The sequence below is a fragment of the Lagopus muta genome, chromosome 4 (genome assembly GCF_023343835.1).
Source record: "Lagopus muta isolate bLagMut1 chromosome 4, bLagMut1 primary, whole genome shotgun sequence".
NCBI lineage: Eukaryota > Metazoa > Chordata > Aves > Galliformes > Phasianidae > Lagopus > Lagopus muta.
Window position 1 is genome coordinate 11,989,305 of NC_064436.1, and position 26,420 is coordinate 12,015,724.

At 44.5% G+C, this 26,420-nt stretch overlaps 1 protein-coding gene across 6 annotated transcripts in view; it reads right to left on the minus strand.

The window, feature by feature from the left end:
* Positions 1-26,420, minus strand: part of ZNF827 (zinc finger protein 827) — a 184,227-nt gene that overhangs the window by 89,723 nt on the left and 68,084 nt on the right. Inside the window, exon 1 of one of the 6 annotated variants that reach the window (XM_048942619.1) lies at positions 17,527-17,756. The exons of 4 other annotated variants lie outside the window; for them this stretch is intronic. In XM_048942619.1, coding sequence (XP_048798576.1) covers positions 17,527-17,569 — 43 coding nt within the window. In that variant the 5' untranslated portion in view covers positions 17,570-17,756. Of the gene's footprint in view, positions 1-15,193; positions 15,717-17,526; positions 17,757-26,420 lie in introns of those variants that run through there. One more of the 6 variants, XM_048942618.1, reaches the window with a different exon arrangement.

Here is a 26,420-nt window from a genome sequence, read left to right on the forward strand (position 1 = left end):
CATCTATAGCTAAGCCACTCATCAAAGATGATTTTAATACTATTTAAAAACATTTATCCCTAGAACTGGGCTGCAACATGTTCGTGACAGAAGAAAAGCCTTAAAGACCTGAAAACAATATCTTAACAGTAAGGCCTACTAATCACCCCTGAGAAGTATGTGGGCAGAACAATGTCATACACTGTTAATATATAACAATAATACACATACGTAGGATATATGTACAATTATGTATGTGCAATATTTGTCTCCTTACAATTTAAAATGACTTTGTTTTAGCTGGATTTTCCCCGCTCTCTGAAGCTCACTGAGCTGAAGCACTCAAGGTGTGTGCACAAAACAGAATGGAACACACACGGCTTTAAAAGAACCTTTTTTAAGGACCATTTCTCAAGCAGTACCTCAAATAAAGAGCTTTCATTCATTCACTTGACCAATACCTAGAAGTCCTGGAGAGACTGTAGACAAAAACCGTTGATTCTGATGAATGAGGTTTTTAGAAGAAACAAATACTCCTGAAGACAGCTTACTCTGCAAAGGCTTTGTTAGTAGCCTCAAGACCGATTCTTGAAGCATATAAATTGTCAGTCAAACAACAGAAAATCATGTTCCCTACAAAATGTATTTTACTGTACCTGTGTTGTTCTTGTAATGCTTTTACAGAGACTAAGCAAAGTACCACAGCCAACCTTACTGAAAAGTTCTTCCACAGGCCCTCGTTAACATCCTGTAATAACACATAGTTGAGTGTAAACACACCTTTCACAAAGCTAGAGATTGTGATCACACTGATTTATACGCTGAAGAAACATGGCCAACTGAAATCCTGAACATTAAAATATCTAAGGAATACATCTCTTTTTTCTGATGAAAAAGAGATTGTGGTAAAGCATCTGCTATAAAACTGAACACTTGTTTAGCCACCAGTTCTGAGTCAGATTCAAAAGCCCCTCAGTCAAGAATTTCAGGCTTCCTGCATCTTTTAAAGCCAGCTACAATACCAGAGTAAGGCTATGACAGAGTATTACAAATGTGAGGACAAACTAAATATGCAGGAGATCAACTGTTATTCCACAGCTGCATTCAAAAAGGGAATCAGCTTCAACGATTCTTGATGGTTCAAGTAGTTCATGTGCAAACCTACCCAGACACATTTCTTGCACCTGGCATGGCAGCATACCATTTGTTTCAGCACACATTTACCTTAGTGAGTTCATTTACCTGGTAAGTTCAGCACAGCGATTACAAATTCTACTCTCCTTTAGTTACAAGCAAGTTTTAAAATTCCTTACAATTATTTCCAGTTGGTAAAAATTCATTTGTTTGTTCGTTTGTTTGCTCTAGATAGATGTTTATAGCAATAGGCTGTTTCAGTGAGTAAGCACTGAATACCAAAAGGTAACCGAGACACTGAAACATCCAAAATAAGAAGACTTAAACATGATTCCTCATGCTCATATTATTCTTACCATATAAAGAGTCAAGGCCTACCACACCAGCCTACCTCAGAAAGATCAAATTATTGTGGGAGATAATCACATAAACGCCAAACAGTCAGTATAGGAATCCATAATATTTTACTGCCATTCTTGAATTAAAATTAACTCCACGAGTAAGACAAGATTTTATTCCTTGGGGAGGTCATGAATGAAGTGGGGTTTTTATTGTTGTTGTTTGTTTGTTCTTTGTTTTTTTTTTTGTTGTTGTTGTTGTTTTGTTTTTGAAAAATGGATAATTACACACAAATCTAGAACCTACAGGAAGCTCAGTTACTCATTTCTAAACAAATATATGATCTGTAGTCTGATTCCAGGCTATAGTCTTCTGCTGTATTTTTGAGGCTGAAGACACCACAATCAAGATACACTTTTTTCCTGACAAGATGTGAGGTTGCAGTTATCCTTGCCTCACAAAAGAAAAGAGAGTGAAGGAGGAAAAACTGCAGTCAGAATAAGCAATCACCATGAGCTCAAGCACTGAAATACACCTGCATTCTCAAATCTACCAGCATACAATTTTGTTTAGGTATTATAAAAAATAGGATCCATTCACTTGGACATTCCTGCTTGAGAAATGGAAGGATCATACTATGTTACTAAGAAACCTAGAAGAAAGAAAGAAAAAAAAGAACCACCACCTCAGTTCTTTTTATCAATGGACTTCAAGAAAAGGGGCTGGGAACACAGGAATGACCATGGAACTAGCCAATAATGTGACACACGACCCAGAATAAAAAGCTCAGAAATAAAGGAATTCTATGTATTTTCAAAGAGATTAGCTTCTGCCTTGCATAGCAGAACTAAGACCATCAGAATTTTTTTCTGCATGTCGTGCAATGCCTTTTCGGTGCTGTGGTGATCAATCTCCAAGAAAAAGACTATGCATAACACAGGGTTTAAAAGACCTATCTGCTAAATGGATAGCTCAAGGCATCTAGCCTGCCCATGATAAGGTGTGTGGGATGGCATAACTAAGTGAGAGCGATGGTGTGCTAATGGGGCCCTTCAACCTGCTGCCCTGAGATATGCTGCAGAGTCACAACACACTTGAAATCTTATGACAATGAGTCAGGGATCACTGAGGTAAAAGAAGAAGGCAAGAACTCAAGGGGAATGCTTCAAAGGAATTAAGGAGTTATCCTCCAAGAAGGCAACAAGGCCAGCTAACCGGCTGAAGTGCTTCTACACCAATGCAATGCAACTTGGGAAACAAACAAGAGAAGCTGGAAGCCACTGTGCTATTAGAAAACCACGATGTAGTTGCCACCACTGAAACCTGGTGGGATGACTCCTGTGACTGGAGTGTGGCTATTGGTGGCTACAAGCTGCTCAGGAAGCAGAGGCAAGGAAGGAGGGGAGGAGGAATCGCCCTCTACATTTGGAAAGGAAGAGTATGAAGAACTATCCCACAATGGCCATAACCAAGTTGAAAGCTTATGTGTGCAAGTAATAGACTGTGGTCACAAAAAGAGCCCTGTGGTTTGTGTCTGCTATAGACTACCTGATCAGATAGAACCTGCTGATGAAGCTTTCTTCCTCCAGCTACAGGAGGTGTTGCAATCTCAGGCTCTTGTCCTACTAGAGGACTTCAGCCACCTTGACACCCGCTGCAAAAGTTGCACAGCAAGCAGGAGGCAATCCAGGAGGTTCCTGGAATATACTGAGGATAAGTAATAGACAGCCCCATCAGGGGAGATGCAAGACTGGACCTGCTGCTCATCAGTGTAAGTGAACTGATTAATAACTTCAGGATTGGAGGCTGCCTGGGCTGTAAAAATGAGGGGTGGTGGAACTCAATATCCTGATGGATATCAGACAAACAAAGACTAAAATCAGGATGCTTAATTTTAGGAAAGCCGAATTCCAGCTCTTCAGGGGGTTAGTCAACAAAACCCCCTGGGAATCAAGGACAAAGGAATGGAGAGGAGATGCAGCAAGTGAGGAAGGGATGGCAAGAGACCAACATTGTCAAATCAGGGCCTGTTGGTCAAAATGGAAGAAGAAAATGCATAGGTAGTGGAAGCAGGGACAGGTAGCCTGGGAGATGCTGCTAGGCTGTGATGGACTGGGTCAGGAAGGCCAGGGCCTAACTGGAACTGGACTTGGCAAGAGATGCAAAGAACAAGAAAGACATCAACCAGGTACATCAACCAGAAAGACAAAGTCTAAATAGGTGTACTTCTCCTCTCTCCCTCAGCGAACAGTATAGGCAGGATGGTAACAACAGACAAGGAGAAGGTTGAGATACTCAACTTTTTTGCCTCAATTTTCACTGGCAACTGCTCCTCATACACCCCTCAAGCTAATGGTTCAGAAGGTGGGGACTGGGGGAGCAATATACTTTCCACTGTAAGCAAAGATTAGGTTTGTGACCACCTGAGGAGCCTGAACATCCAGAAGTCTATGGATCCTGAAGAGATGCATGTCAGAGTCTGAAGGAATTGGTTGATGTAGTCACCAAACCATTCTCAATATTTGAAAAGTCACGGCAGTCAAGTTAAGTGTATTATGTAAGATCTAGGTGCCCAAAAGAGTTGGAAAGCTTTGCTTTCTAATCTTCATTTCACTTGGTAACAGATAAAATTTGTGGCTCACTTTATTTTGCATATCTGTGTCCTCCGTATTTGAAACACCTCTATAAACTGTCTGCTCTTATTCACTCAGTGCCTTCATCAGCTAACAATTCATCTTAATTAAGGCCTGCACCTGCCCTGCCACCTCCCAGAACTGGCTGCAGTGATAGCTGTCTCAATTCTTTACTGCAGCAGAGTGCATCTTCATTGCCTGAAATGTACTGCAAGCCTCAGCATAGACACCATCCCAATGACAGAAAGCAGGCACAAAAATCCTTACATGTTCCAAACAGTTTTGAGCAGACAAGAATAAAGAGTTTGGTTTATGGTGCATATTATTGTAACACTGGTTTACTCTTCAGTATGTCAGCTCATTTTAGCATGGTTATTCATTTAAAACTGACAAGGTTGCCACAACAACATGATTTTAGTCATCCTTGAAGTTGGAAAGGAAGTGCATGAGAAGCTGTGAGTGTCAATTCATCCCGCAAAATGGGCTGGCCAAAGTGAGGAAAGTGTTCAAGAACGCCACTTTGTTGCACACAAACAATTTGACACAAACATAAATAACTTCCTGATCACAACAGTAATTTAGCATTATTGCTTACGCACAGTGCTAAGTTCATGAAAAGTTCTCAAAATACCCAAAAGACTGAAATTGATCTAGAAGCACCAAGGAAAATCCACAAAGCACCTCTGCTCTCAGCTGTGCTGTGGAGGGCAATTTCAAACTCTTCTAAGGAATAGACCGTTGACCAAAAGGCTAATCGAGGCACCAAAGCTTCACAGGCTGATTACCTGATCCTTCAACCATTCATTTTAAGAGGTGCCCTCATGTGTTGTACACACCATATAGAGTCGGTACCCTTAAGCCATCCAGAGTAAATTTACCATAGCTACCACTATGTTGTAAGGAAAAGAAAGAAAAAAAAAGTCTGCTAAGGTTGATAAATCAGTGAATTATCTGCTTCTTTGACTCTTGTGTAGATTTTTTTAACTTTGCATTACTAGAACCAGTACACGAGAAGACGATCTGTATGTTGCCAAAACCAACTGTTTAAATTAGCAGGAAATGCTTAATTACTACAAATAAGATTAAAACAATCTTATTAAAAAATAATAATTCTGAACAGCAAAGTCATAGCTCCAGAAAATAAAGCTCCCCCACTATCATTATTTGAGGCCAATGACTCCACCTTTACTTCTGTCTTGCTTTCCGCTTTGATAAAGCAATTTGAAAATAGAATCATAGAATCCTTAGAGTTGGAAGGGACTTTTAAAGGTCACCTAGTCCAACTCCTTTGCAATGAACAGGCACATCCACAGCTCAATCAGGCTGCTCAGAGGCCCCTCCAGCCTAGCCTTGTATGCCTCCACGGACAGGGCTTCCAACTCATCTCGGGGCAATCTGCTCCAGTGCCTCAGGACGCCCACTGTAAAAGACTTTCCTTATACCCAACCCAAATCTGCCCTCTTAAAGCTTGAAACCATTTCTTCTTGTCTTTCTCAGCCTCTTCTTGTAGGAGAGGTGTTTCATCTCTTGGAAAGTTTCCATGACCCTCCTCTGGACATGCTCCAACAGGTCCGTGTCTTTCCTGTACTGAGGACTCCGCATCCACATGCAGCACTCCAGGTGAGGCCTCACGAGCACACAGGGGTAGAATCACCTTCCTTAGCCTGCCAGCCATGATTCTTTTGATGCAGTCCAGGATACAGTTGATTTTCTGGGCTGCAAGGGCACATTGCTGACTTGTGTCCAGCCTGCTATCCACCAGTACCCCCAGGTCCTTTTTGGCAAGGCTGTGCTCAATCCCTTTGCCTCCCAGCTTGTATTGATAGCGGGGGTTGCTTTGACTCAAGTGCAAGGCCTTGCACTTGGCCTTGCTGAAACTCAAAGACATTCTCCTGGGCCTAGTGCTCAAGCCTGTCTAGGTCTCTCTGAATAGAATTAGTTTTCTGTACCTTTTGGAAGACATAGTCAAGTTCTGAAATAGAGAAGGGGAGAACTCCCACCAGATACAACAATGTAAGCCCAGCATAATTTCAGTACTCACAGAAACCCTTTTAGAAGGTTTTGAAATCACTGGGAAAAAACAAACAAACAAACAAAAAACCATACAGCAACATTCAGCACATACCTAGCCATTTCAAGGAGCATATTTTCTATTTTTTCGGCTTACCTCTAGTTCCTCCGAGGGAAAATTGCTATCCACATGCATTACTTCAGACACTGGTGCCTTGGTTTACCTGAGAAATTGCTATATGCATCTTTCCTACAGTACATCTAATTCCAATACAAGCTCACTTTCAGGCTGACACTAATTTTTGTCAGACCATGTATACTGAGGACAACAGGCTGTCTGGCTCCCCAGTTTGTAGTCCTATGTACTACACCAACACAAGAGAAGAGATGGAAACAGTATTTCCTTGTCTCTCATGCACAAGGTAGCTCTCGAGAGCACCTTCCTATGTCTAATCACTACTGCAGTGAACAGAAATCCAGCAGACACTCACATGAAAGAATATTTACAGTCTTACAGAAAAACGTGCTACTTCTAGTCTGCTTTCTGCATGACCGCTGGCTCTAACATCTCAAGCAAAGCCAACAACGTCTGAATAGTACAAATGGCAGCATTAACTTTTCCTCTTGTCTTCCCCAGGTTTAAAGGCATAGTATGTCTTCTACTGAACCAGCTCCAAAAAGCTTTTCATCATATTCTGCAACTATCAGTAGTCTTCATTGATAAAGTAGTAGCACTACCAAAATGAAAAAGTGATATTGCTCTATTTTCCTACATGCATGAAAATGCTGACCATTCTCTCCAGCTGATCTAGAAATCTTACCATAAATACTGATTGGCAAAGGATTAAAAAAAAAAAAAAAAGAAAAAAAAAGAAGAATCATCATCAGTGATTAAAGCAGTGATTACATCACGAGTGGTTTTAGAGCTAAAGGAGGAAAACTCATCTTCATCAATGTAGTAGTGCTACACTGGAATAAAAAGAAGAGATATCTGTTAAGTTCTCTTCCAACAGGTGAGAAGAATCTCTGATGAGAACTTCTTGTTAAACTATTAGAAAAAGAAGGAAAAAGAAAAAATAAAAAAAAAAGAAACAAGAATCCAAAAAGCTGGACACTTCTTGTCTATAGACCATCCCACTGAGCCTCCATACACCATCACAAACAGCCCACATAGCTCTATCACGGAGTCTAGATCTCTTATTTGCAAAAAATATTACAAGCAATGTAGTTGTTACGTACACACTAGGAAAACAGCAAGAAAATAAATCTTGCTTGCTGAATGCAAGTTTTCATGTCCTGAGCACAAAATTAACCCAGTTGGCTCCTAAGAAAGGAAGGAGAAAACTGCCTGTGCTGTACATTTTGACTTATGCTTTGACTTTCTGCTCAGCTCAGTATTTCCTTCTCTGACTACAAATAAAACAACTTCACAACGGCCCCAGTGGCAAAAGCAAATCCTTCCACTCAACTGAGAAGAGTCACTACATCTTCACGCTCAATAATCCAGATGCTTCTGTTCAGTCTATACGCAGGAGCAGGTTTTCTCCTGCGTGATACTGTAAGTATATGGTAAAGGAGGAACGCAACACAAGCCTTTACAGCTCTCTGTTTCTCCCGTGTTTCCCCTGTGCAATGAGAACTTCACCTGGGAAGGCCAAGACAACTTGCTCAACATTTGCACCGCCCCAACAGCACAAGGGCGATCAGAGCACATCTGCAAAGGCGGCCCACTGCTACTGAGAGGCACTAAGCTCTGTTTTTCAAAATTGAGTTAAACAGAACTCAGAAAAGTCATCTTAGATTATCATAAATATTGAATTTGGGAAGGTTGCTACAGCAAATACTGTGAACTTTATTTCCCCTTCATAAAGTACCTTAAGAGAAAACCTGATGGTAACTATTCAAACCACTGACTCCTATAAAAACGCTGCTAAAATAGGCCAAATTGTTGCTTTAGAACACATTTACAAAGGTTGTTCTTCAGTAAAATCAAGGAAACAACAAACAGAAATTCCTACGTTACTAAAATATGTAAGCTGTAATAAAGAAAACCAAGGAAGCCTCACATCAAGCTGCTGCAACATCTTCAACTACCCCTATCATGTCTACAGCTCCTGCCAAGGGGCACAGAGTGGAAGCCCCCAAATGGTATGCATGTCAATGGTCAAGCACTGCAGGTGAGAACAGACAGCATATCTAATCTAACAAAGATCAGTTTTTAGCTAATTTCTGTTTATTTCTGGGATATGCAGATTCTCCAATTTATTTTTTTTTTAATTAAACGAGGGGCGCATTGTTTAAGTTTTACTCTCCTCCACTGCTCACCTGAGTGCTTTATGCACTTTAGCTTTCAGTCTGCCTCAGAAACAAAAGGCTTAGGGTTTAGATACTGAAATTATTCCTTCCTAAAAATGCCACAGGAGTCTTGCTCCCTAAAATTTACTACTTTCCTCACTCCCAAAGTCAGATTAAAACACGGCAAATTATATTCTCTGTTTCTCTAATTCCTCCCAGAAGGAAGATATTACAGTATCTAAGGGAAGCTTCAAGAACTGTTTGTTTTGTCATGCTGTTTGCTACCAAAGACAGCTGCTTTCTTTGCCCCCGAGAGGATTGCTTGGGGTTAACGAGCAAAGCCAACCAAGAGAGGATTAGGAAGCTACTTGTAGGGGTAGGCTAACACAGAAACGATTCTTCCCATGCAGAATAGGAACTCCTCACTCTCAGACACACTAAGTCAGTGGTCTTAATTCTCATGCAAGCACCAAATAAAAAGTGAATCTTCCTCAAAACTTAAATAACATAAGGAGATTTAGGATTCTGTGCCAAACTCATTTTATAAGAAACTAATGCTGTGGCTACTCAGGGCATGGGTCATTTCTATATTCTGCTCAGAAATTCACCTAAAATTCAGAGGAATGGTGGAGGAGAAAGGGATGTTTCACACCTACTTCCAGCCCATCACTGGATTACGGGATTTGATTTTTTACTGGTTGAAGACTCTGTGGGCTTTACCAACAGTTTTTTTGCAGGCTAGGAAATGCCTTCAAAGACAACAACTCTGATTCTCATGAGAGTATGTCCATGCTAAATAACACAGTGCTATGTAGTGATATCTGAACCAGCCTGAGAATACCCTGAAGCATTATGGCTGAATTAACCTGAGTAGACTGCTGTGATAACTGCCTCCCATACACAAGGTAGCTTTATTAGAGCTTGCTTTGTTATCTCAACATGGCATAGCACTGTGCAGGAAGACGTATAAGCAATTATGGCGAGATCCATTTATACCTTATGGGCAATGTACAAGTACCTCAAGGTGGGCAGAAGAGCCCCCTTCAGAGTTATTCTCTGTGCACAGAACTCCCTCTGGCAACACAGAATTGACAAAAGGATTATGTCAACCCTTCCCCTCCAGAACAAGGAGCAGGATGAGAGCCTGTGGGCAGCAGAAATTAGAGCAGCTCTAGGCTGTTACGCTTACACTGGTGCCTAAGAAGGGCTCCTCGTGGCCTCAAAGGGCTAGAAATACAAAGGTAGAAAAGTGAAGATTCTGCTTCAAACACAGATGAAATGAGTCCTGAGGCACCAGCTGCGAGGTCTACATTTGACACAGCAGCCCACAAGGGGAGTGATTCCTGCTTCAGGAACGCAAGCAAACTCAAACAGCCTCAACACCTGCTGCTAGCTGGATCCAGTTGCCCAGTATTCTCTCTTTCCCTTACCTGCTCCTGACTGCACAATTATCTACTGCAGAAGATCTGCTACTATTTTCATTTTTGAGAAAATAAATTCACCTAAGATGAATTATCATGGCTTATTTGTACTGCACGAGTCAAAACGAAGTGGCTTACAAAGAATTTCTGTTCATTAATAAAGTCACGCATGAGGATCACCCATTACGCAAAATTCACGCTTGACAAAACCACCAATTTTTAAAGCATTTTTCTGAGAGTTACTTGCCATTTCTTTCAAGAACTCAACAGAATCCCCACTTTTGACAGCATGTTACAAACTCTATCAGGTATCAAGATCCAGAACACATCCAAAACACCCGTTTAAAATAGGGAGCTATAGTTTTAAATTAAGTCTTCACCAAATCTTCTCCATTAACTTCCAGGTAAAACTTCTCAGTGGCCTTAAACAAGGAAGACATAATTCTACTTATTTGCATACAAAGCCTAGGGAAAGCAGAAAAGACATTCAAGCAGCAAGTCTCAGATGAGGTCCTGCAGTTATAAACCCTTCTCGGGGGAGGGAGTCTCCAGAAGTAAAACCATGCTATCTAAAGGAATCTAAAGGAATGATGACAGGAGCTTGCTTTGAGTTGCTGTGAATAATTTATTTCTGTCCTAGTGACCGTCCCAAACAAAAGAAATGAAACAGCGCAAATGTATAGAACCTAACTTCACTTTCTCAATCTGTTGGTTAAGTCAAGCACCACAAGACCTCTACTGCTTGGTAACCCTTTCATTTTTAATGCAATATATTTTAAGCAGCAGCTAAATCTGTAGTCTTGCATAACAAACTTTTTTTTCTTGGTCTACCGTACCATCAGCATTAGTCATCCTTTCAGCCCCAACTTCCATTCCTATCACCTAAGTACTGAAAAGAACGAGGGAAATGACTGCTTATATGGTCCAGTTTTTCTCTCCTTACTACCTGCTTCTCAAAAAAAAAAAACCCCAAAAACATAAGCCTTCCATGATTCCCAGTTAATTGAACTTGCACTCTGTGCCAACTCTTAACACCTCTCTCAACCTGCAAAATCTAACAGGTTCGTTTAAGCATTAGGCTTAAGCCATGGGATTCTACTGTTCAGTGCAATTATACCACAAACATGAAATCCCTGGAAAGAGAAACTTTAAGCGATAGAGCTAACTAGAAAGCCTACACCTACAGGCCTAAACCAAGCACGCCTGTTGTTTAGGCTAACTGGAGTACCAGGTTGTAAATACCACTGAAGGCACACGAGGAGAAGAAAATTCATCTCTGGGAGCATAACGGTTCTATAGCTATGACACTGAGTTAGTCTCCAAAACCAAAAACTGAAAGAGAAGCTCTTCTGTGAATTTTTGGATACAAGTTACTGAATCCTGCATGAAATGAGCCACAGTTGTTGGGGTGTACGTGTGCAGGTGTGCAGAGTTACGCTGACTGCACCCTGCAACATGCTTCCTTTGAACTCAAGTCTGGGTACAGCCTGAGTTTTAGAACTCAAAATTATTGGGGGAAAAAAAATCCTTGGGGAAAGGGTTAGCAACCTTCTTGAGGTTATTTTTCCTTCAGCCCATATCGAGCCACATCATTTACTGTTGCTTATAGAAACAACTTTAAAATATGAAATAAAAAGTCAGGGGGAGAGAAAAAGAGAATCACTTGAAAACTGACAACCATTACACACTGCTAGCTACTTTGAACTCCAAGATTTCTGCATACTGTTTTCATGAAACACATAACACTTCAGGCTCCATAAACCATGAAGGGGGGTTATATATGTAAATTCAAATGGTAAACATCATAGTATCACGACTGACAAACTAGGCAAGAAAAAAATGGTAAACCAGAGCAAAACATTACTTAGAAGATAAATTCATCAAGTATGACTCTGGAGTAGTTTAACAGCTCTAACAGTAAAAGGATTCCAGGCACAAGCCAAATTAGCTCTTCCTAACCATCTGAACTAATGTCCATATTATGATTTCTTTGCAACGTGAAAGAAAAAAGGTCCTCTATATGGTGCTTCATGACAAATCATATGCCTAGCAAAGCTTCATGTTAGAAACCCTTTTAACTTCCAAAAAGTCCTCTTTTGTAGGTCATGCTCTCATTATCTTGCTCTGGGATCTTGTCTGATTAAATTATAGGAAATTACTAATACTTCACTTTGAACAGCCAGCTCCTCCTGGCTCTTCTTTTTTCTTTTTTTTTCTGTTAAACTTAATTCTTCCTATTTCTGCCTTCTTACATATGAAAAATACAACAATCATGCTATAACAAAGATGAAACTGTATTCTTTCTTTGTCCATTTTAAAACTGAAAAATAAAAAAATGCATTGTCTACACGTTCTTACATTTCCCATTCTACTGCTCTACCTGGGGGCTTTCCTGCTTTGCCGACTAAGAAGCCTGTCTTTGTTTTATACTTTTTTGTCCCTCTGCTCTCTCTGAAATTGAATTCATAAGATCTTAAACCTTAAGTAACTTAACGAGCACAACACCAATTCTTTGTTACTCCGATTCATACCTGAGTGAGATCTACTAATATTTCATACCATCAGACAACACTAAGAGCCTACCACTGAATGACTTCAGACACTGACCACCGAATGACTCCATACAGACATTTCAGACGTCAGAAACAATGCCCATAAAGAGAGAAGCTATTTCTGAAAAGTCTATAATGAGACTTTGCTGTAACGGAGTGAGACAAAATAAGAACAGTGTTTCCAGACAGAGTAATGTGGATGCTACTCCATCCAACTAAACGCCGCTGTTCATTTAAGAGGTACATTATAGTACCACCAGGACAACTACGATAATAGCAATGAAGTTATTAACCTAATCATACTAAGAATAATAATTTTCCCTACGTGGACCCTCTCGTCAACAGTGAGCTATATCATGATCCCTGCAGCGGTGAGAGGTTAGAAATAGTAAATAGAAAATATGCTGAAAGCTTCCCCTTGTAAAAGCAATGCCTGCTAGTAAGGTAATAAACACTGTTAAAAGAGAGGTTCCTGTTCCTGATAAAAACCCTTTGTCTCAAAGAAAAGCCAAATGCTGGTGAGGACTTTCTGACACTAGGAAGTCTTTTGAACCCCGCCCCCCCCCCCCCCCCCCCCCAACCCTCTCTCTCTTGGAGCCAGAAGGTATCACATAAAGCAAGCTGCAGAAATAAAAAAGGAGGAAGCTTTAAACCCCTCCTAATTCATCTCATTATCAGTATTTTCTTTACACTCTGATAATACAACCCAGCATTAAAAAACATAATAAAAGTTTCATCATATCAAACATGATGAAACTTGCTTGTTTGTTTTGTATAGAAACATTAGAAAACTTCAACACAGTATCTGGAATACCTAGCACCAAACTTAACCACAAAAGCAAGAAAAGTTATGTCCCCTCATAATCCAAATCCAGCTTCTGATAGTTAAACTAAGATTATGTCAGCGTTTTATCTCCATCTTCAACAGAAGACAGCCAACAGAAGCAGTAGCTCATCCTTCAAAACTCTGAATATAGCTTCTAATTGCCTGATGTGACAAACACAGGCTTGGTATAAATGATATTGTGGCATTCATTCACAAACAGCACTGCGCACAAACTTTTGGGACCGGACCAAACCTCAGGGAACAGTGATTGCTATGTTGGAGACAATGTAGCAATCCAGATCCTGAACATCTACGTGCTATCTCAAAACTTCCCTAAACTTTTACTTCTCAGGCTGATCTCTTCCATCTCACGTGTGTAAGGTGAGGAACTCTGACAAAAGGAAGTAATAGCGTGAGGTAGGATAGAATGTAAGGTGGTCAAGACAAGAAGAACAGAGTAAAACTGTATTTGTGAATGCATTTCCAAAGATTCTGATTCTAACTGTACAGAGAAGAAAAAAATACTTAGATCGAAGCATTGAACAGCTGAAAGAGGAAAAAAAAAAGCACAAAAAAGACCCCACCTATGACACACTAAGGAACACATAAAGTTCCTTCAAACATGCCAATGAAAATGAACTGATTTGTCTGAGTAAGGTGCATCCAAAAGTACTCATGAGACACATGTGCACTGAGTAAATTTTTAACTTATGAAGCTCTTTCACTGCAAACTGAGGTGAGCTGCTCCAGTATTTTATCTGGATACCAAAGAGCCATTGTCTATCCAAGAATTCCTGAAGTTCTGACCTCATTCACTCGTACCTTAGATTAAAAAGGAAGCACTTTCTCTTATATTTCAGAATGCAAGTGAAGACTATCCACCATCATCAGTGACTAAAGATTTCCAAAAATTACACTTCTTTGCATGCAGAAGCTCCAGCTGCAATTCATGTTCTCAGTGGAGTTTCCTATGGCCCATCCACGCGACTGAAAGCTGGGGGTCACTCTGCTGGGAGCAGGGCCCTTAACCAAACGACCTCCTAAGGACCCCTCCTAAGGACCCTTCCAAGTTGAACTGTGTTGTAAACAACTCCAGTAATGGTGAGCTCAACCTTAACTCTGTCCTTTTAAGCAAGTGGTATTAATGCATCTAATGAAATCAACTCTTATTCTCCCTCAGCTACCTAAGTGTCAACATCTTGCAACTCGCTTGAAACTCAGATACATTGTTGTAATGGTCCCTTACATCTCTAACAAACCCTTAAGGTAGAAAATTTCTTTACCAGAGCAGGTGTTCTGGTGGTGCCATCTTCTTTTGGGAAATTATCTCGAAACTTACAGAAGTTATCAAATGAAGCCAATGAACAGAAGTGTCCAATATACAGAAAGATAAAATCAGGGTCCCAGTGGGCAGCAGCTGCATACCATCGTACCACGTTCTTCAGATGCACGTAAGCGTACACAATTTGTAAGAAATGAAATAAGGCCTGGAGATCCTGAAAACACTACTTTCTACCCGAGCTTCTATAGAGCCCATAGGGTCACGCATCAGCTTATTTATAGCCCCACATTACTAAGCTGTTCAGTGTAACAATGCCTATTTGCTTTCCCAGCCACTGCAAGAGCATCCAAATTATCAGGAGACAGTGCAGGATACCACGTGCACCAAAAGCGGTCACACAGGCACCGAGTGCACCACAGAGCAGTCCTGCACCAGCAGTGACCCGTGGCACAGCTCTGGGCTCAAGCGCAGCGCCAAACCCAGGCTGGGGCAGAACTGAGGCTCAACGCCACCTGAGTCATCTTCTGGATGTGCAAGCAGGCTCCCTGTTCTAATGCTATCGTTAACACCTAACAACAAAAAGTATATGCAACCTAAGAAAAGACATGGCTAAAACCTTCAGGAATTGTAAGAGGGGGAAAAAAAAGTGTATTTTTCACAAAACATCTATTAAAGAAACACATTACAAAAAAACCAACCAGCCCCAAGCCCACCGTTCATACCATTTGCACACTGAGCGCAATGGGTTCCAGGCCATCCTCTGAACATGCAGGGCTGCAGGCTGCAAATGCATTCCTACAATTCTTCCTTATTTACCCAACATGTTATTATCATATTTTTGTCAGAGGAGAGCTTTTAATTCAACGCAATGGGCCATAGGAGAAGTCTAAATAAATACAACCCACTAAGATGTACCATCAGCGTGGGACACAGCGAGCATGCTTCACACATCAGGAAAAAAAAAAACAACCCAACACCTCTCGTGAATTGAACTAAAAAATTCAGCCAAAAGAGCCGCAAACGAGGCCGTGCATTTAAGAAACAAAATAAACACGGCGCCCGTTTCGCACAACGCAGACGATTGTCCCTTCGCTCGGAGAAGGCCGCGACTTTTCCTGGCGCGGCGGTCAGGAGGTCGGGGCCGCGGCGAGCCCGAGACGCAGCCCGCGGGCGGGGGCAGCGCAGCGCCGGAGCCGAGCCCGGCAGGCAGTGCACGGCAGCGCGAGCTAAAATGGAGCCCGGGCTGCGTGTCAGCCCGAGAGGCGGGCAGAGGGCAGCCGCGCGGGGCAGGGCAGGGGCAAGGTCAGCCGCCGCGCCGCCCGTGGGGCCCGCCCCGCAGCCTCCTACGGGCCGAGGAAATCCCCCCCTCCCTCCCCGCCGCGCCCCCCCGCTCACAGGGGGCTCCGGGCGGCGGCGCTGCACGCCCCCCCCCCCCCCTCCCGCCCACTCCCCCCGGGAGGCCCCCGCGCCGCCGGGCGAGGCCTCGCGCTCCCGGGCTTGGCCCCTGCCCCCGCCCGCCGGGCGCTGCAGAGGCGGCGCCGCCGCCGCCGCCCCCGTGCCGGCCTCGCAGTGCGCGGGGAGCAGCGCACGGGGCCGCCGACTGCGGCGGGCGGAGCGCGGCAGGGCTGCACGGGGGCGAAAGGAGAGAGAAGGGATGAGGGGAAGGAGCAAGGAAGGGAAAAGGGGGAGGTGGAGAAAAATCGATAAAAAGCGCAACTCGAACCTTCCTCAAACCAGCGAAAAGAAAACGGGGAGAGATATATTCGCCGGGCTGCGAGTGCCGCCCCCCGGCCTGGCCCCCGTGCCTCCGAACGGCGGGTTCGGGGCAGCGCTGCCCCTATCGCTCGGAGCCGCACCGCACCGCGCTCCGCCCGCAGCGGCGCCCCCCGGCAGCGGCAGGGCCGGGGCCGCCGCACTGAACTCCCGCTGACCGAGTCCTCGGCCCCGCCGTGCCCCCGGCCTCGCGCGAAGAGCGCGCTCCGGGTAGATGAGCCGGAGACGGTCAAATGACCCCCGGCAACCACCCCCTGCTCGCCTCAAGGCACCCCCGGGGCCAGGCAGGGGCAAGGTATTTTTAGGTCCCCTCCCCTCCATCTCTCCCTCAATAGCTGCCGAGCGCTTAATGCGGGCAGGGAGGGGGGGGGGGGGGGTTAGGGGAGGATGAAGGAGAGCGGGAGAAAAGTTAACTGTTTTGCAAAGAGGGGAGAAAATAGGAAGGAGGGGGCAGGAAGCGAGGAGCAGCAGGGCAGGGGGAACCGCGCTGGGGATGCAAGCGTGAGCGTGCACGCGGGGTGTCCGCGGGCGGGAGCGGTGGGATGCACTTTAGCCCTGTGCTCTGCTGCTAGCGGCTGGGGCAGCGCCGCCGGAGCCCCCGATCCGCCGCAGCCAGCGGCAGCCCCGCGCCCGCCGCCGCCTCTCCCCGCTCCGCGGAGACCTCGCCGTTACGGGCCGCCTCACCGCCGCCGCCCCCTCCCCCGCCGGTCCCGGCTCCCGTAGGGACGGCTGCGGGGTCGCTGCGGTTGCCTCCCCCCCCTTCCCCCCACAACCCAACCCCCCTTCCGCCGCCGGCCCCGGGGGGCCGTGCCCACCTCCCCACCCCGCCGCAACCTTTAGCCGCGGACAGACCTCTCGGCCGGTTCCACGCGAGCCGCCGGCAGCCGCTTCCCCGCTCGCCGCCCTCCCCTCCGGTGCGAGCCCCCCTCCCCACCCCGTTAACGGCACCCCCTCCCTCCGGCCCCTAAGAGCCCCACGCCGCCCCCCCAGAGCACAAATGCACAATCACGGGCGGGGGGAGGGAGGGGGAGGAAAGGGCGAGGGACGCGAAGAAAGAAGGGGGGAAAGGAGAGAGAGAGGAAAAATTAAAAGGGCACAAGGCTGTTCATCACCAACATGGCTGCCTGAGCTCAGACCTAAAAGAGGAATAACCCAGGCTGTGTCTTTGTCAGTTTCACCTCTGTAACCCTAAACTAATGCGCGAAACGGCGGAGGCGGCTGCAGAGAGGAAGGAGACGGGGAGAGGAGGAAGGAGAAAATGGCAAAAAGAGGGGGCACTTACGTGAAGAGAGGCGCTTGGGCTGCTCCTGCTTCCTCCTGGGCATTTTCCCCCTTTTTTTCACATTCTCCTCCTCTGTTTAACGGGAGATCAAACACGAGCGGGAGGGGGGGGGGAGTGGGGGGGGGCACGGACGGGCACAAAGCCGGGCCCCCCGGGGGAGCCGCCGGCCGGGGCGGGCTTTCCCTCTCCGCCGGGGGAGCGAGGGCTGCAGCCGGCGTCCCCGGAGCCGCCGCGGAGGGCTCTCTCCCCCCGCGCTCCCTTTCTCCCTCCTCTCCCCCCGAGCCGGCCGTGCACCTGGCTTGTCCCCGCTCGCCGCGTCCCCCGGCGGCCGGGGCCGCGCTCCCGGCGGGCGCCGTGCGGGGCCGAGGGCTGCGGTGGCAGCGCCGAGGGCTGCGCCCGCCGGCCCCTAACTGACACTAACGCGGGATCAAAGGGCAGCGGCGGCGGCGCTCGCGGCGCGCCCGCGGGCGGCGGGAGGCAGCGGGGACACGCGCACACACACACAGAGCCCGGCGGGCGGGCACACGCGCGCGCACGCGGCAGAGCAAAGGGGAAGGTGCCCCCGTGCCCGGCGGGGCGCGCGGAGGATGCGCTGCTCCGGTCCCGCACACATTCGCTCCTCGCGGAAAGAGAGGGAGGGGAAGGAAAGGAGGTGTGAGGGGCTCGGGCGTTCGCGCCGTAATGCCCTCGCGGAGTAGGTGGGAAAGAAAATAACGGCAGGCACGCTTTTTTGGAAAATATTAAGGCGTTTTGTCATAGCGCGATAGAAAAGCAAAACTGTAATTTTGCCGTCCGACCCCCCCCCTCCCACCCCCCCCGGCGTTGCTCCCTCCACAAAGCACGCGGGAAGAAGGGCTCATTTAAACCGAACTGGAGCAGCGCGAGGGGGCGGCGGGAAGAAAGAAGATGCACAGCCGCCAGCCCAGGGAGTGCGCGACGCGGGGCAGGAGGGCCCGGGCAGGGCAGGGGTTCTGCTGTGCACGTGTGGGACGCGTTTGGCAAACGGGAAGATGAACTGGGCACGGATAGCACAGCTCCTGGAGAAGGGGGGAGGGAAGGAAACAGATCAGGTCACCTCTCATGGTTGGTTTCACTGCTACACGGCACTCCTACACGCACACAGCAACCTCTGCTTCTGACACGCACCTTCCCGCTGTAATGCAGGGGATGCACAAAGCTCCATCCTGAAGCAACGCCAGATGCGTTCTGAGCCCCATACAGCAGCTTTCTTTAACCAATACATAACTTTCATTACTTCACAAACCACATACATCTCCTCAAAGACAGACATGAACATGAGGAAAAAACAGAAAAGGGATTGAGTCCGACTGAAGCCCAGAAGTACCTGGTGCAAGGGAAGCGTTCTCTGTGACTCGCAGTCATTTGGATAGAAGTTCACCCAGAGGTTGTTAATGATTTAAACTCAAAGTTGTTACTACAATTGAAGTAAAATGATTTGAAGCGCGGCTGCTTCGTACAGCTCTCACTTTGTGCAGGGAAACTTTGAACTTAGCAGAATACATAATCAAAATCATGAGTCAGATGTTGCAAAACTAAAGAAGTGCATTCTTCTCGCACGTATACCTATGAGATTTGTTGCATTTGACAATCGGACCCATCACTTTCTCACATCAGGATTTATCCCAACTTCAGAACACTTTCTAAATCAACAACTGCTGGGGAGAACACAGAGCAGCAGACAGGCAGCCCACCTGATAAGCCTTTACTCCTTACACTCAGCCACCTCACATTAGAAAGGCTCCAAACAACATTGCCATTTTACAGCACAGTTCCCTGCTCCACAAGGGAAAAAAAAAAACAACAACAAACAACCCTAAATAATATTTAAAAGATTATATGTACAACAGCATCACACGATCATTAACACATCATTCTGAGGCTAAAAACCACACATATGGGTGATACTTCTAAGAAAGAACGCACACCTGCTGGTTACAATTGGTTTGCCATCTGACAGTATAGCTTCATCTTCACAGGGAGATTAATTTTAATCCAATGCATGCAACTGATTGATATCCCAACAGCCACCTTATACTTCCTCATGATCAAGTGTAACAGAGAAAATTCTCTCAGGAGAGAGAACCCCCTATTTGCTTTCAGTTCTCCACATTGTGCTGTTTTGGAGATTTGTGTTGATAATAACCTAAAAAAATATCAGAGGCTTTATTTTTAACTGTAGCTCACAAACCCCCATTTTGACACGTTGGGACTTCAGCAGTGTAACTTTGCTAACTTCAGAAGGGTTGCAGTGCTAAACCCTTCTTCATTATTATGTTTTCACTAAACACCAATGGCAGGGTTTTGAGCCAGGCCAGCTGTGCACACCCCAGACCTGCAGCTGCCTGAGCACTGCTCTCAGTGCAGGAGGCTGCAGCAGCCCCATGCTGTTACCCACTGATGCTGCAACAGCCCTTCTTCAGGTGCTCTGTGAGAACAGCACATCAGTGAACGCTGCTTTCTGCATCATCACTCTTCCCACCCTCTCTTCCTCTTGCATTTTTCACGTAAATGAATGCTGACAGTGTCAGCATTAATTTATAGCATGTTAATTTTTACCTCCATCATTTGAATCCGCCTTCAGGGGAATTAAGGTGGCTGCAGCAATGACACTGTGAGAACGCAGCTCTTTACAAGTGCCATAGGAACTGGCAAGTGACAGCAGCACCAAACCTCTGAAGATGACCTGAGGTCCAACCAATGTCCCAAAAGTTTGATATAGAGTTCAGAGGGCCAAACCTTTAGCCTGTCCTCCAGCAAAATAAATCCCAATGGCTGAACAAACAGGTAGAAGCTTGATATGCTCCAGCTTTAAGTAGTTTCTAATCCCATGCCTGGAAATAGTCTATATGGAAACAACTTTGTTCTCCCTACTTCACCCGGTTAACAACACTACTCTACATACTGTCCCACTTAAGATACTGCATTCAGCCACAATAGAATCAAAGACAGCATGTCAGTGTTTGTGGGACTGTCATACACCAGTTTAAGGAAGGTGACTAAGGGTATTCTGCCATTTTAGAAAATAATCTTTCATTATATTTTTGGCCGTATAGAGAGGAAGAAGAAAGACGTTGGCTGACCATACTTTTGAACATTTCTAGTCCAAACACACAAAAACTAGTTGCGAGTCTTCCACAGATAACATAATATAAATAATGCATTCCTTCTGCAGGTCTTGCTATTAATAAGTAATGATTGTATGGCACCTTCCAAACACCAAAGCTAGTTACACATATGAATTAAGTTCAGCCTCAAACCACTTTTGAACAAAGTAAATATTTTCCTCACTTACACGCGAGAAAAATGAAACAAATTGAGTAAACAAGGTTTTACACAGTAATAAGTGATGTAACGTTCTTAAAACCTTCACAGGCTACCTAGAATCCAAACTACCATCACATAATGTAACAAGTACTCGTAAAGATTGCTAAACACAAACCTAAAAACTAACCAACATCCTCACAATGTTTTTTGAAACTTTAAGAATTCTGTTGTTAGGGTCAGCTTTAGAAAAACAACAAAAAATGTGCTGAGTGAAGAGGGGGGGAGGAAGGGGGGAAGGAAAGAGGCCATTATAAGCAGCTCTTGGGCCCCCAGACAGACTATGGTATTAGGCCATAGTCTGCTTAAAATACAGCTTATTGAAATTATCGTCAAGCAAGTTGTGTGTCCCCAGGAAATCAAAGGAAAGATATACAGGATCTCTTCAGTGCTGCTGCCAGCTTCAGATTAATTTCTTACTGAGCAGAGAAAGTACTTGCCTATAGCCTCTGTACTGTCAGTATCTAATGAGCACAACGTTCTTCCGCTGAAATGGCACTCCTCCCCACACACCTTGGAGGGATATCCTCAACAGCTTAAGCTCCTCCTCTTTTCTCTTTTAAGTGATGCCACTCTTTCTACACTGAGCAGTAACTATGAATCAATCCTGCAAACAAGACTTCCTTACAAAACTTCTCCTTGCTCTGAAGTGTTTAAGAGGCAAACACAACAGGATGAACAAATCCATAGGATAACAGCTCCTGGATAACATCATGCACACTTGCAAATGCTTTGTAAACTCATAACGTTAAGTACTGGATTTGTAATAATAATAAATAATGACAAGTTAATTACTGGCGAGGCCACCAACCGGTTTCACAAAGGCCATTAAATAATGATCAAAAGTCATTACAATCTGATTATTACCACCTTGGGACGAATAATAAGCAGTTGCGAAGTTGGAGGTAAAGTTACATAACCAGTGGATCTCAAACCACAGAGAGGCTTTAGCTCTTGAAGAAGGCAATCACACGCTCCTTCCCCAAGATTTTAAACTTCTTTCTCTTTTAAATGAGAAACAGGGCAAGGGCCACAGTCAGTAACAACAACATAAACAAAACCTCTTTTTGGAACTATTGAAATGACAGGCCATGCTCTTCTGACTCCTCAGTTGCTTATGCCACATGAAAAAACAGAGAACACAAGGCATTAGGAATATTCTCCAAAACTGAGGTTCCTGTGAGTTCCACTACAGCCTTGCATCCTCAGAGTGGGTACGCATCACGGAAGAGCGCATCCTACTCTGCATTTCTTACCGAAGCCACAAACAGCTTTGTCAGAATATTGTCTCCAGATCCTGCTAAGCAAACTAGCCATCATCATTTTATACTAATTTCAGCATAAGCCGCTTCTAGTTGAAATGTAAATTCAGCCCGTTAATCCCTTTGGAAGAATTAGAGCATTTACATGTTCCGGCTGCAAGTATAGCACATGACTTAGGTAGAGTGATACAGTTCTCAATTACACCAAACAAACACACACCACCACCACGCTGAAAGGCTGCTAGCCGATAACTCACCCTAGAGTTGCGGGCCAGAAATACACTGACTACAGGCCTAGAGATACAGTTGCTACTCAACTACTATGGGATGTTTCTTCAGATTTACCAAGGAAGTCTCGTCGTTTTCATTTTACTGCTACTGCAGTTGCCTTTTCTTTTCCACAATTCACTACAGTACCTCTTCATGCCCTTTTCTCTAAGTGCATTTTGCAAAAAAAACTCACTCGAGCCTGTAACTAGGAGACTTAAATCTACAGATATTTGAGATGAAGAATTTCTCCAGAAAATTTGACCTTTACACACTACGGCTTACTACAAACTAATTACACAGAAATTAATTTCATATTTTGCAACATAAAATACTAAACATCTCCTGAACTGTTAAGTCAAATGGGAACTGAAGCACCTGGCTCAGGGCTATTAGTTACAAATATGAACAAAATAAGTACATATGTGCTCCACTGCTGATCTTATTCACTACTTTCTATCTTCAGTTCACTAAAATCAATAACAGTTTCGCCCCCATTTTAAGAGTGGTTTAATTTAAAACAGACTGAGATTAAGAACTCCCTCTATTGTTTTCTTTCCACTTGTGGTTAACTGAAGATTGCAGTACAACCATGCTTATTAGCAAACACCTGCCATAGTTCAAGACATTACTAACCCACGTAGAGAAACATCTCACACTCCAACTAGCAAAACAGTGCAACTGGCCTCTCCATTTGCTTCAGTATGAAGTCTTGTAGCTTGGTATGGTAGAAAGGCAATAGCATTTTAAGCCACAGCTGCTTGCTAAATGAAAGCGTGTCTAAGTTCTTAAACACCTTGTTACACATACTTTGAGAGGCAGAGTTTCTGCTACACCAGCAAGGTGGCAAATTCCTCAGGGAAATCAATTGTGGTTTCTCAATTCACTAGCTAGTTTTGTGTTATAACACTAGAGAAACAGTGAGACTGCTCTGGATCTCAAGAACCGTCAGGATCCCACGGGGTTTACCTACCATCTAGGACTGTGCATCTATCAAGCTCATCTCTCTCTTGGACACAGCAGCTTACAAACTAGACAAAGGAAAGCACAGAAGTAGATTTGCAGTTTATCTCAAGCTACACCCTCTTTGTAATACCCCAACAGCTTAAGAAGAGAATAGAAGAGCAACTGAGAGACAGAAAACAAGGTGGTGGTGCTGAAATCTTATGCTCCCAGAGAAAGGAAACAAAGCAGTAAGGAAGAGGAGGAGTATGTGGAGATTAAGCTCTTAATGGACTCTACCTGCCTGGTGTGGTCAATTTCACTTGGCTTTCACCTACGCTTCACCATGCCGCATGCCCTTTCATGTTATCAGTCCTTTCCCCCGTGGCACGCAGAAGGATTTGGGCCACAAGTCAGCCTGCTGTCACCACTGCTTGCTGAGCGTGAAGTCATGTGGCAGTCGCTCCTCTAGGGAGCTTCTTCTTGCTTTGTCACTTCCCCATCATACCAAACAGTAAAGAGAAGAAGCTATTTGCCTTTTGAGATACTAGGAATAGTCTGCTCTCTTCAACTCCTGCTTACAGTTTGATGAATACCATTTCTAGCTCCTACTTTTCAGCATCGCTAAGGCTACACAGTGTTTTCAAGTTTGTAGTATACAGTAAGATGCAAATTATTTGTCCATAAGAAGCAAGCTAATAATAGTGGAAAGTCTCACATGGAGTAGCACAAAACTTCATGAGTAGGAAGGAAGGGGAAGAAGTGATGACTGGAGGGAATCAGCTTATGGTTTCACTTCAGAAAGCTGAGGGATGCAGTTACACAACAAGAGGAGAGACAACAAATAGTGTTACAGTGATTGAAGTGGGGCTTTTAGAGAAAGGAAAAGCAGCTCAACTGAGCAGGTGGGGAGTAGAAGACTGCAAGGAAAAACAGTATCAATTGGGCATTCACTAGCTAAGGAGAATCAAAGCTTTGTACAGCTCAGATAATAGCAAATATCTGCGTTCAACTCCTTTACTCTAAGTTATCACATACACATCAGGAGATGCTGGTTTCCTTTTAAGATAGAAACAAATGTAAAGGTTGAGAAACCTGACATCTTCCTTCATATGAAGTCTCTTATTTTCATACCTGTATCCTAATTTAGGAAACAGCTCTAAATTGTCATTTCCACCTGCAATGGTATTTTTTAATAAACATGACTAAAAAGTTCCCATTCTTGTCCTGTAAAAGAGAAGCTACTCTAAGTTTCATCTGACTAGAGAAGAATATTTATTAAATATTACAACCATCTATTTCTCCTGCTAAAGGATAACATAAATGTTCTGTGGAAATGCATCGCTCAGAGGCTGACGAAAACAGTCAGTAGGTAAAATTCTGCCAGCTTCAGTTGTCCAGCAAGGAGACTTAATCTCTCAAATTATTTTTATACCCAGAATTGACCAAAAAGCCCATTCTCTCTCTCCCAAGGAAAAGTTTGACAGTTGGCCTAGATGATCTTGAAGGTCTTCTTTAGAACTGTGATGATTGTATGAATGCAAGAAAACAGAAGTCTGACAGTTTTGGAAGAGAATACTGCAAGACTAAAGCCAAGTAATGGACCACAGCAATCACAACACTGAATAAAGCAGCAGTGAATCTTGAAAAGGAAAGCCAAAATGCCTTCCTTGCCTTCATCAGTTTAACTAGCCTTTATGAATTCTAGGTCCCTGAAACCAGAGTAAAAATTTGGAGCAAGGAGGACTTGCTTTTAGTGGAAGAGAGCCAGGTCAGGAGGAGCTTAAGCTGGACATCCCAGAAAGGTTGGAAAAGGTTCTTGAAAGCTGGAAGACAGCAAACATCACTGCAAAAAGAGTCTTCAACAAGAGCAAGAAAGATAGTCCAGGGAACTGCAGGTCACTAGCTTCACTTTTGCATGTAGAAAGCTGATAGAAAAAAATCCAGACAGCTTTTCCACTGTCTGTATGACAAGAAAGTGATCAGCAGTAGTCAGACTTCAGAAGAAGAAAATTTTTAACTAACCTGACACCCTTCTACAATGAGGTGACAGGGTTGGTAGACATAGGCAAAGCAGTGGATGTTGTTTACCTCAACTTTAGTACAGCCCATAACATTTCCCATGAAGTCATCATAGGCAAGGTGACCAAGTATAGGTTAGATGAGTAACAAGCAATGGAGATTTAGAACTGGCACAATGACCAGGCCCAGAGAGCTGTAACTGATAGCACAAAGGCCAGCTGGAGGCAAATCACTAGCACCTCTGGAGTCAATACTGAATCCAATACTATTTAACATCTTCATTAATGACCCGGACAAGGGACAGAGAACACCTTCAACAAGGTCACAGAGGACAGAAAAACAAAAGGAGTGGCTGATACACCAGATGGTTGTGCTGCCATTCTGCATTATCTTAACAGGCTGGAGAAGAAGGCAGGGAGGAATCTCGTGAAATCTGTGAGGAAATGCAGAGTCCTCCATCTATGGGGAATAATCCCAGGCACCAACACCTCCTAGAGGCCAACCAGGTGGAAAGCAGCTTTGTCAAGGAGGCCCTCGGGGTCCTGGCAGACAAGTTTGGCTACAAGCCAGCAATACACACTTGCAGCCAAGCTCACCAACAGTACCCTGCATTGCACTAGGAAGAACTTTGTCAGCAGGATGAGTTAAGGTTGTCTGGCCTGGAAAAGAGAAAGCTCATGGGGATTTTCTCTGCGTACAGAATGGGTGCAAATGAAGATGAAGGAGCCAGACTCTTCTCAGCAATAACTGGATAGGAGTCAACAGGCAGAAATTAAAAACAAAACAGAAAATTCCACCTGAGCACAAGAAAGCACCTTTTTTTCCCCCCCTCCTGTGAGGGTGATCAAACCGCACAGGATGCACAGAGGCTGCAGAATCTCTATCTACAAAGGTTTCCAAAACTTGACTGGGTATGCTCCTGGGCAACCAGCTTCAGCACTGAGGTCCCTTTCAAACAGAATATCCTGTAAAAAAACTAACACAGGCACTTCTCATTTCTTAAACACAGTATCCATGTCTAGCTTTATAGGAACAGTTTACAAAATACAATATCTTGTA